The sequence below is a fragment of the Megascapheus bottae genome, chromosome 10 (assembly GCF_031878675.1).
Source record: "Megascapheus bottae isolate mThoBot1 chromosome 10, mThoBot2.hap1, whole genome shotgun sequence".
NCBI classification, from domain to species: Eukaryota; Metazoa; Chordata; class Mammalia; order Rodentia; family Geomyidae; genus Megascapheus; species Megascapheus bottae.
In genome coordinates this window covers 16,785,086-16,797,016 of record NC_143518.1, presented here as the reverse complement: position 1 = coordinate 16,797,016, position 11,931 = coordinate 16,785,086, and the positions used below count along the sequence as shown (strand labels likewise).

Genomic DNA, 11,931 nt, shown 5'->3' with positions numbered 1-11,931 from the left:
TCTTCAGTAACAATAATAAAAATCTAAACATTATAATATAAAACTATTAGCTATTTCACTTGTTCAATGAAATTCATTGTAATATTTTTATATTATGAACACAATCTAAGTGGATTAGGATCATTAGTGGATTAAGATTTTCAGATTTCACATTCTGTACTAGCTATAACAGTCACAAGGTATCATTCTGTCATTCAAAATACATAATTTAATAACAAGAGGCAGGCATGTTACAATGAACTAATACTGTTTTTTTTCCCAGATCTTATTTTAGATTTAAGAAATAAAGATATATAAATTAAGTTTACTTCATTATATGCCTAGAATACATAATCTGTGTATAATAGGCTTCTTGATAGTAAATATCATAGGCTCATGTGTTATTCCTTGATCCATAGGTCATTTAAAAAAGTAAATTGGAAGCTTAAGGATCAGAAAACACGTACTACTTATTCATTATTCTGTCACCACACTCTTATATCATCAGTATATCAAAAATTTACCGCGCTGTCTGTTAAACTGACGACCACGGACACTTAGTCTCAATGTTGTCTGAAGTTTTACCCGTCTGAAAGGTTTTGGCTGACTACTGCTTGTATCTAAGAAAAACATTAGAAAAAGTTAAAAAACAAGCAAATAAAAAAGCCAAGAAAGCAGTTACATGGCAAGACTAATCACTAAAATGTAATCATAAGTATAGGTATGGTGTCCATTTGTTCTAATAGACTTTCATGCCTGGGTTGGCTTTCGAACAATGATCCTTAGATCTCAGCCTTCTGAATAGTTAGGATTATAGGAAAGGATAGCTAGAATCACTGGTGCCTGGTTCAAGTTTGCTTTTTAAAATACGAAAATTCAACGAACCAAAAAAATTCATAAAAAGCAAAAACAAAGCTAAAAAAAAAACACACCTTAAAACTGCTTGACTAAATAAAACTGTTGTTGGTGATTAACCACATATTAGACATAATACTTAGGAGAATAAATATATCCCTAGCAGACAGCACATTAAAATATAGTGTAAGTCACATTTGAATATTTATGGAACACCTCAAATCGAATCACTACGAAATTCTGATAACTCAAATTTAAGTATATGTCCTGAATCTATTTTTTTTTTTTTTTTGCCAGTCCTGGGCTTGAGCTCAGGGCCTGAGCACTGTCCTTGGACTTTCTCAAGGCTAGAGGCTCTACCACTTGAGCCTCAGCACCACTTCTGGCTTTTTTCTATGTATGTGGTACCGAGGAATTGAACCCGGGTCTTCATGCATGCTAGGCAAGCACTCTACCACTAGGCCAAACTTCCGGCCCCCCTGAATCTATTTCTTAAAACTTTGCAAACCATTACCTTTATCCTGAATCACCGAAATAGCTTTCAAAATTTCTTATTTCTCTCCACTGTGCACTTTCAATACTTTTTACATATCACAGTGGAACCAAGACATAGTATCATTATTCTAAAGCACCGCAATAGTTTCCTACAGCCAAGAAGCCAAACCTACGGTAAAGATCTACGTCCTGCTGGCCTCCTGGGTGACTGAAACAAATGAGACACTGGGCTGATTTGTAGACAATCAATGTTCCTCTAAACAAGTACACAGCTTTGATATTACTCATTCAGGACTTTAATTACATGTCACTCTTGTGGTGACGCTTTCTGCTAAACAACCTGGTATATAACAGGCAATTGAAACTTGTTGACCAGATGAATAAATTGCTCAGATGGGGACGAGAGGGGGTGTTGCTTTACATTATCAAACAAACTTAAAGACACTTTGACTTCCTAAGGAATATGTATTATAATCTCTTAGGCATGAGAATATACTTAAAGAGTGCAGAACCTCAGTAATTAATCATGATAGCTACAATTTCTGAGCTTCCTATTCATGAAGCACTCAGTTCTACAGTTTATGTTTTACTTCTAATTCTGAGCATAAGATTAGATCTATGTTTCAGAGTACAATGTGATGGCATTTAAAGTTGTAAGTTGTTTGAAGGTGGAAACAGGATCTTAATCTACAGATATTGACCAACAGGTTTATGTTTCACAGAAAAGCAGCTGAGAGAGAAAGTATATGATCTTGGGACAGCAAAGTTACATAATTGCTGAAGTACTGACTTAGCAGGTTTGTCACAAAATATGAAGGTCCTATAGCAATTTCTGAAGTACTACTATTAAAAAAATAAAAATGAGTGGATGATGGATTACTGTCTTCAATAATAAAAATGAACTACCTGTCTAAAAATTTTGATAAGCTAGCATTTCTTATTTAAGAATATCCCTCTGTACATCACCTTTTAACAATAAAAAAAATTAAAAACGAAAATCAAAAAAACAATCTCTAAGCCAAACTTTTTGAATGTGCATCCTGATTGTCCATTACCTATAAGCTATTTGACCTAAAAAATTCAGTTTTTCTGCATCTTAATTTCTATACTTGTAAAATGGTACTACTGTGAGATGAAATGAGTTAATATATATAAAGGGCTATATTATAAAAATACTATACCATAGATATTATATGTAAAGGGCAAGGAATACTTCAAACAATGAGTGCTCAATTATTAGTTAAAAAAAACACTGGAATTACTTTTATTATTGGACACTCCGGTCACTCCATTCTTAATTCTGAAAAGTCAAAATCTGAAATGCTGTATTATCAGTAAACTTTAAATATATCTTCAAGCAACTGAGTTCCTTTCCCTTAACTCTCCAGATCAGATACTCATGTAGAATGGCAAAATGTACCAAGCATAAAAAGGTCACTACTCTGGTCCAAAAATAGATACTACTACTCCTTAGCCTTCATCCCAGGATGCTCAGCCCCCACAACCCTTTAAGGGAGCCTAAGAAGTCTATAGTACATATGCTGCTAACACCCTTTAGAAACACAGATTCTTTGAAGGATTGCTTCCTGATTATCAGTGGTAAAATAGCCTTATAAGATAAATATAAAAAAGGTCCTCTTTAAAATCAGGAAAAAGGGATTGCCCATTTATTTCTAATAACAATGTCTTTGAAAACCAATGTGAATTATGAAAGCTGTACTGGACTATGAACTTACCTACAGAAGAGCTAGAAGGAGGATCCTGGCTAGTGGAAGGGAGGTCTGACTCATCAGATGCCTGAACAGGTTCTTCTTCCTGTTGGCTATCAATCTCTAGGCCTGCTTCTGAACTAATACTAAGAAAATAAACATGCATTAGAAAAATGTAATTGTTTCTGTTATCACTTAAACACATCTTTCCTGGTAAGTAAACTATAGATTCTGACATAGACACACTACACCACAAAACAAAATGAACAAGAGGAAAAAAAGCTCAAGTTGGTTTGCCTCATTACTTTTGTAATTCTTTTTTTTTTTTTTTTTGACTTTACTATTTGGCTTCCTTTATTTTTTTTTAGAGTATGTGTTTCAAGTTCCAGGAAAATGCAAAGAATATTAGAAGCTTAGAAATGATGAGGAATGAGGAACACAGCTATTTAAATTAATACCTAGAGTATTATAATAACAACTGTATTTTAATAATATCACTAAAGAAGATAAAGTTTGGCCTAGTGGCAGAATGCTTGCCTAGCATGCATGAATATCTGGGTTTGATTCTTCGGTTGGTACCACATACATAGAAAAAAAAGCCAGAAGTGGTGCTGAGGCTCAAGTGGTAGAGCTCTAGCCTTGAGAAATTCTAAGAACAGTGCTTAGGCCCTGAGTTCAAACCCAGGACTGGCAAAAAAAAAAAAAAAAAAAAAAAAGAGAGAAAATTAAATTCTAAAAACAAAAACCAACAAATTATACTAAATACAATAATTCTTGAATGTAATTCATAGTGCATATGTTCATCGATGTTTCAAAGATTTGAAGATTGAATTCTTGTTCCAAATAAGTTCCTATTCGGTACTGGTTTCAAATAGATGTGTACTTTTCAATGCCATTATAGCATTGTTTCTAATCTTATCTCTCTGCTGGACGTGGAAAGGAAAGATGTCTTTAAATACCTGCATGAAAACTATTCAGCCACTCAGTCTAGTCCACTACTTTCTATTTTGATATTAAATTTATCTACAAAATCTCCAAGAACAACTTGCACTGACTTCAAGCCCCAGGAAAGGCACAAAGAAAATAAATAGCAGGAACACTAAAATAATTCAGTTGTGACAGTCAAAACTATTAATATCAGGAAGTCCTTGTAGGCTCCAGACCAGGCAAGAGTATACAAGTATATGAAATTCCTGGCTAGACAGTTATAACTTCACCTTTCTCTCTTTCATAAAAAAGCAAATGAAGAAAGTATAAGAATAACGAAGCAGTTCCAAATTATCAGTAAAGTTATAAGAAATACCTGGCCTTATACAATGTTTTTGAGCCCCACCTAGGAAATCTGAATTCATTTGTTTCTACAAAGTAGTCCAACCACCTCATTTTAAAGCAATAAATAAATAAAATGTTACTGTCTCCAAAACCACTAACCAGTGGTTCCTTCATTAAACTGAGTATCTTCTCCTTCCCTTTTTAAACCAGTCCTGGGGCTTGAACTCAGGTCCTTGGGTTGCTTTGTCAACATTAGTGCTCTATCACTTGAGCAACAGCACTACTTCTGGCTTTTTTCTGTGTATGTGGTGCTGAGGAATAGAGCCCAGGGCTTCATGCATGCTAGGCAAGCACTCCACCACTAGGCCATGCTTTAGGATTAAATATACTTGTCATGAAATACTGTTTTTGTTAAACCTCCTTTATAACTGAAGTGTTAAAAAAAAATCATGCTTTGAAAACTACTAGGAAAAAATTAAAAAGCTAGTATTTCAGACATTAAATGTCTATAAATCACGAGGATCATTTGAGAACCAACAACTAAATGGAAAAATGAGTCATATCCTAATTTTCATAGAAAGACTTCTTTCTTGGGGGTTCAAGCAGCTGCATTAATGAAAGGTTACCAGTACTTTTAAAGAAATATATTACTCTAGAATGTATTGTATAATTCTCAGAATATTTTTCAAAATTTTCTTTATAATTTATTTCTCCAACTTCTAAAAACATTGTCTGTGAGACATCCCCTCCAAATATATTGTTTAACTTATTCTTCTAGTGGGATGTTGCTGAAAAAGTAGAACACAATAGATTATAGATTACTGAGTAAACAAAACCCGAACCAAGCAAACAAAACCAGAAATCAGGCAACAACTACAAAGTAAAATTTTACCCTTCAGATTCTGCCTCCACAAACACTTCATCTCCATCATCACCTGCTGCTGTTTCATTTGTTGTGGATAAAGTGCCAGTTGATGTTGTCACCATTGGAACAGACTGAGAGGCGTGCTCTGAAGCATCAGAGGTGGTACTCTCAGTAAATACAGTTACTTTAGAAAGAAAAAAAGTTAAAAACTTAACTTTGTGGCTTGGAAATTATTAGCTAGACGATTTCTCCCAGGTTTCCACGTTACTAATAAAACCCAAACAAACTGACTAGTTTGTCTCTGTTACTGACCTGGGGCTGCGACTTGTAGAGGAGTGGTGGGAACACTTCGGCCACCGGACTCTTCTTCATGAGCAAGGAAGAGGGGTGTCTCGTACATTCCTAAACCTAAAGACATTTTGGAGAATTATTAAATAACTGAAAGAATTAAATTGTCAACATCCCAGGTATCTAAGAGAAGAAGATATACACAAACTTTGTTTTAGCCCACAACTGAATTCTCTCATTAAGCAAACAATGAGCTCTCAAAATTTGAAACACAATTTAAATACTTCAAATTTTGGTGAAATGTCTTTAGTAATTTCAATCTTTATTAACAGGTTAAACTGTATGAAGGTTTATTCCTTTTCTCTTTTTGTCCGCCTGAACTCAGGCCTGGGCATTGTCCCTGAGCTCTTTTGCTCAAGGCTAGTGCTCTACGAGTCCCAGCTCCATTTCTGGTTTTCTAGTGGTTAATTAGAGAGAAGAGTCTCACAGACTTTTATGCCTGGGCTGGCTTTGAACTGTGATGATCAGATCTCAGCCTCCTGAGTAACTAGGATTACATCAGTGCCTGGCTAAGTTTTTTTTATTCTTAAGTTTCAATGAAGCTAATTTTGAATTTCTAACTCTCAACTATTATGTTATAATCCATTCTTCACAAAATGGCAAGTTATTACTATCCTCCCTTTTGCTAATGACATTCAAGTTCAATAAGGGTAAATAAAGTTACAAAGCTAGTAAGAAATGGCATTGCAAATTAAGCCACGGTCTGAATATTAAATTCTAGAAACTGTCCTAGCAGACCTGCAAAAAATTCAAATTCATATGAAGCCAATAAAGAATTCTACATTGCTACAGATGTGCCACTTTAGAGTTAATATCCTAATTGAACAGGGAATAGGTAATAATCCATGATATATATGTGAGCCAATAGTGAGGCTTGAACTTGGGGCTTATGTGCTGTCCCTTAGCTTTTTTGCTTAAAGCTAGACATAGCTCTACTTGTAGTTGTTTATCAACTGGAGACAAGAATATCATAGACTTTTCCTGCCCAGAATGGCTTTGAATTGTGATCATCAGATCTTAGGCTCCTGGCATAAGCCACCTATAATTAATAAGCCAACTATGCCCAGATACAATTTAAGATTCTTGAGGACTGCTTAGTTTTTGTCTTGGATTTATTATAAAAATAGCATACATTCGCTATTCACTAACCAAATGTTAGATAGCATTCCAGAAATTGAATTATATGGTTATTAAGCAAGAATGAAGAGTTAATCACTTCCACAATTACGTAAATCATCTGAACATAATTAACTGCTACATAATTTTTAGTACACACATGTTGAACTTTTTTAAAAAGGAAAATAAATCTAACTTAAAAAAATCAGATTGTAAATAGGAAACATGCATTATGCCTTCTTAGAAGTATAGAATGATCGCTTCTCAGCCTTTTGGCTAACTAAAATCAAATGTAGAAGTATGGAATGGCTGGTAGTACCCATATGTGTCTACTGATTCAGTAAACACATATACCTGAATACTTACTACATTAACACAGCACTAGGAGTCAAGGGAAATAAAAATATCCATCACAGTAGTTTATTACCAGATACACACAGATTCAGGCAATCTTAGGGGTCAGCTATTTACCTCCTTGAGAAGCCAACTGGCCAAGATCAGAGTGACTAGAACTTGTTTGTGGCATATCTTCTGGTGGCCCAAAGCGGAATCTAGGGACACCAACAACCTGTGGAGAACTAAATGAACATAAACTAAGATGAAATTTCAGGTTATCTGGTTAAATCACAATAGTAAACAAATAGTAAAAGACGGTAAAGAATTGGGAAAATGCTGCTACAGGCTTCTTAAAACAAAACAAAAAAAACACTCTTGGGGCTGGGAGTTTGGCTTAATGGTAGAGTGCTTGTCTAGCATGCATGAAGACCTGGGTTCGAGTCCTTGGTACCACATACCTAGAAAAAAAAGAGGTGGAAGTGGTACTCTGGCTCAAGTAGTAGAGCTCTAGCCTCGAGAAAAAGTCCAAGGACAGTGCTCAGGCCCTGAGTTCAAGCCCCATGACTGGCAAAAAAAACCCAACCAAACCCCCACTCTCAACGTAAGTTGTCAATAATAGTGATAGTATGAAAAACTTATGATTGATAAGGTCCAGAATAATGTCATATTTTGAATGTTTGAACAATAAAATCACAATGTTGCCAAGAAACATTAATAAAAAGAGGAAACATTCAATTTTTAATGTTCAAAGTCAGAAAAGTTATTTAATTGGCCTTCTGAAAATTAACAAACTGCACTCCAAGATCTAGAAAAATCCTGATGGCTAAAATTAAGATTTTTTGCTTTCTTCTTAACATTATCATTGATCTTTTCCCCCATAATTCAGGAAGTAAAACTAAGTATTTTTTTTCTCCTTTTGTCATTCCTTACTATATCTTTCTTTAGCTAGGCACAGATTATAGCTCTGCACTAACTCTTGAATGTATTCTAGTCTTTAAATACTACTGGCTGCTTTCTTGGGGGAAGAGTCTCGATCCTGATCTTTCTACTGCAAGGATTGCTATCATTCTAAGACTGTCTGCTACCAAGTGCTCATTAAAAGCTAAGCTGATGGTGCCAGGCCCTTCAATTTCTAAAACTGCACTAGATAGAAATCATTTTTCTTTATAAATTACCCAGTCTTTCATATTTTCTTAAAGCACAAGGAAACAATTGAAAATAAGCTGATTCAGATAACCAATCTGAAAAAAAAAAATGAAGGTGAATTTACAGCTTTCATAACAGGAAGGGCTACTGGTCAGGTCCATTCTCTCCAAGACTATTTCTGTTATAATAAAGTTTTTAGGAAAAAGTTTGGGGATTAGTGATTTTTTGACTGACAAGTTTGACATCTGTTGCTGTACATAGTGACATACCCTTATAATTCTATTTAGTCAAGAGCCAGAGATTGGGAAGAGGTTTGAGGCCTCATGGATGGAAAGTTAGTGAGGACCTATGTTTAATCAGTAAGACATATTCCTCCATTCCTAGCTACGTCTCAGACTGTTGGCAGGTGAACTGTAGTCTGAAGAAAGACAAAGATCCTAGGTGAAAAACAACTGAAAACAAAAAGAGGGCTAGGTTGTGTTTCAAGTGGTAGATAGAGTACACGCTTATCATGTATGCTTAAAAATAACTTAAAAAAAGTAAGTAACACATGTACAAATATGTTTGGAGTAAAAACAGTTCATCTTTTGGTACCAATTAGAATATTCACATGTACATCTAGACAACAATTGGCCATTTCCAACCTTTCAGAAATTTCAAGTTTTTCCCCCATTCTTTTTCTCAGAATTGAACCAGGGCCTCAAAAAAAGGCAAACACTCTACCAATGAGAGAAATAATTAGCTTGAAACTTTCAAATTCTAATATTTAAATATCTTATTATGCAAGTAATATTTCATCCACAATTAAACATTAATTTTCACAGAGTCATCTACCTCTAGGACTTGAGAAAGGGCTCAAGTGGTAGAGGGCCTACTGTTTCACTGGAAGGCCCTAAGCGCAAGTCCCAGTACTTTTAAAAAGAGAAAAACTTCTAGTCCTTTATGAGGACTAAAGCACAACGGTTAGGACAGGTTGTGCTACTCCTCTTACTCTGAGTGCTAATATGTAACAGAGAACACAGTAAATAACTATTACACAAATAACATAGCAAGGAAACAATTTAATTGGTTACTGAGTTTCTCTTTCTTAACTTACTGAATAGCTTCAGCAAATCCATCTGTACGATGTGGCACCACAAGAGTTGGAGTACTTGGAACTGTTCTATCTTCATCATCAAAAAAATGTTGTTGCTGAAACAAAGAAAGGAAATGGTAATTGACAGGCACAACAGCATGCTCAGAACTGTACACACACACATGAAGGTGCATGCTTACCATGCCACCTATTCCTGGAGTCAACTGAAGCCCACGTCCCACAGACTGCCTCCGTGTCATTTGAATTCTCTGTTAAAAAACACATATTTGTTTTATGTTAAAAAAACCATTCTATTTGTTCTTAAAAATCAGGCAATAGGTATGCAATAGCAACAAACAGTTTATTAACAAGAAAGTAATGTTAGTAGATGTTTTCAGGATACTTTCTCCAAAAATCTTGACACTTTCCTTGATAAATTTTGCACTAAAGAAACTAGTTTCTTTTTTTTTTTTAATTCCAAGGGATGGAACTCAGGGCCATGCACTTGTCAGCCAAGCATTTGGCCATTTTATGCACCTGTAGTCCTTTGTTTTTAGTCTGTTTTCCAGATAGGGACTAATTAACTTTTGCGCCAGTGGGCCTCAAATCACCACTGGCCTGTCTTCATCTCTCAAACAGCTGAGATTACAGGCATGTACTACCAGGCACACTCACTTTAAATTATATTAATGAATAAAAATGTTATTATCTACTACACAAAATATTAACCAATATTTAAACAAAAACTAATTCGTAATACTCTCTTACATGTATATAAACAAGTTTAGCTTCTATCTCCTTATCAGAAAATGTTACCAATTATGCTTTTGGATTTTAAAGCTTAATTATTTTTCAGAGTTCTGGCTTCTTCACTGTTACTCAGTGTCTCAGTTTGAAGCATCTCTGAGGTTACTGTATTTAGCAGCATCTGTATATATTCAAGGGTAAAACTCAAAGAGGAGGAGAAACTTCATATTTTCCATGTTGTGTACTGCAAGAGCCTCTAAGACATATGTAAACCAACTATATGCAAAATATAAATGATGTTTCAGGGTTTAAAAGCAAACACAGCTGGGTATGGTGGCTCACACCTGTAATCCTAGCTACTCAGGAGGATGAGATCTGAGGATCAAGGTTCAAAGTCAGCCCAGAAACAAAAGAACATGAGACTCCTATCTTCAATTAACCTCTAGAAAGTGGGAGGTGGGGCACGGCTCAAGGGTAGGGTGGTAGCCTTGAGCTGAAGAACTCAGAGACAGTGCCCAGGCCAAGATAAAGCCCCATGACATGCCCTCCTCCCCGAAAAGCAAACACAAAAATATGATCAAACATTACAAAACCCAATTAATTTTTAAATGACAGAGTGAGAAAATGAGTGTGTGGGGGGGGGAGGGAGGGAAGGAAGGAGAGGGGGAGGGAAAGACAGAGAGTTGATTCAGATTGTTCGCTTTCTGAGAAGCACCAGTTAATTCTTGGCACCTGCACTGGTGGTCCTAGCTCTTGAGGTGGAGCATGAATGGTGAGGCGAGGGGGAAGTGGGTGTGGTGGTCTTCTAGGAGACTGTGGTGCTCTAGGGGTCTGTCTTTCAGATGCAGATGATGGCTGCTGTTCTCTAGCAACATCCTGGGAAAAAGATGACTCTGCTGTACTTGCATTTCCTTCACCTATAGAAAAAGATAATTTTGGACTAAAGATCTGCCACAAAGTAATCTGGACAATTCTCAAATGTATACCCTTTACCTCTAGGAATGTCCCTCTCACACATATATGCAGAAAAAGTATATCAGAACTTAGCTTAAAATTTTGAGATCTAGATCCTTGCTCTAACATTTGTTATAATGTATATGGCCTGGTAAAGTCACCTTCTCTGCTTCTGATTTTTTATACTGGTTCACAAACCTACTAAGTATATTGTAAATACTTAAAATAACAGAAGGTCCCCAGAAAATGATTCAGTAACTTTGCAAAATATATCGAAACCATTTACTCCCCAATTAGATTACTAGTCCTATTCATGTTTTGGCTGAAAAACCAAAGCACAGCAAAAACAAAACAGAAAAAAGTCCTGTACAAGTATTCAGTGAGTATCTCTTAATGTGCTTTGCAACTAGAAAAACGTGGTTAAGAATACTGGCTCGCAAAAACTTAACTTTCAGTGATAAAATCTATAAAAGGCAAAACTATATGCCTCTATAACCCAACTACACAATACACAGAAGTAAAACAAAACATTCTTTTCACGGTTGTGAGACAAATGCAGCCTATCTCCAAGATACACCAATCCTAAAACATGTAGCTTGGGTAGACTGACCTCTTCAGGCTATAAAGTGCTGCTACAATAACCTGATGTAATTTAAATACCTGATTTCCAACTAGAATGAACAGCAAGAAGCACATTTATGATCCACTAGAAATTTCATATTTAAGTTTGTGTGTGTGTGGGAGACGGGGGATCGTGGGTTCTTTTGTGCCCAGGCTGGCTTTGAACCTTAATCCTCAGATCTCAACCTCTTGAGTGGCTAGGATTACAGGCATGAGCCACTGTGCCCAGCCATATTTAAGTTTTAAACTTATTTATTGACATTTTACAACAATCAAACAAAGCAGCACTTATTAGTACTGGGATGACACTGCATAGACTTTATGAAAGCACAATATAATGTCAAAGCTTTATTACTAACTTACCAAGTCTTCCTACTTAATGAAACCATCACTGTATGTTTAGAAAGTACAAC

General features: G+C 35.6%; 1 protein-coding gene across 2 annotated transcripts in view; it reads right to left on the bottom strand.

The window, feature by feature from the left end:
• Tpr (translocated promoter region, nuclear basket protein) overlaps positions 1–11,931 on the bottom strand; it is a 54,136-nt gene that overhangs the window by 245 nt on the left and 41,960 nt on the right. Inside the window, exons 44-51 of one of the 2 annotated variants that reach the window (XM_090340212.1) lie at positions 10,676–10,860; positions 9,397–9,465; positions 9,218–9,312; positions 7,111–7,217; positions 5,488–5,583; positions 5,203–5,359; positions 3,066–3,184; positions 504–599 (exon numbers count right to left, since the gene is read on the bottom strand). In XM_090340212.1, the coding sequence (XP_090196338.1) occupies positions 504–599; positions 3,066–3,184; positions 5,203–5,359; positions 5,488–5,583; positions 7,111–7,217; positions 9,218–9,312; positions 9,397–9,465; positions 10,676–10,860 (924 nt within the window). The remainder of the gene's footprint in view (positions 1–503; positions 600–3,065; positions 3,185–5,202; positions 5,360–5,487; positions 5,584–7,110; positions 7,218–9,217; positions 9,313–9,396; positions 9,466–10,675; positions 10,861–11,931) is intronic. The other variant, XM_090340213.1, reaches the window with a different exon arrangement.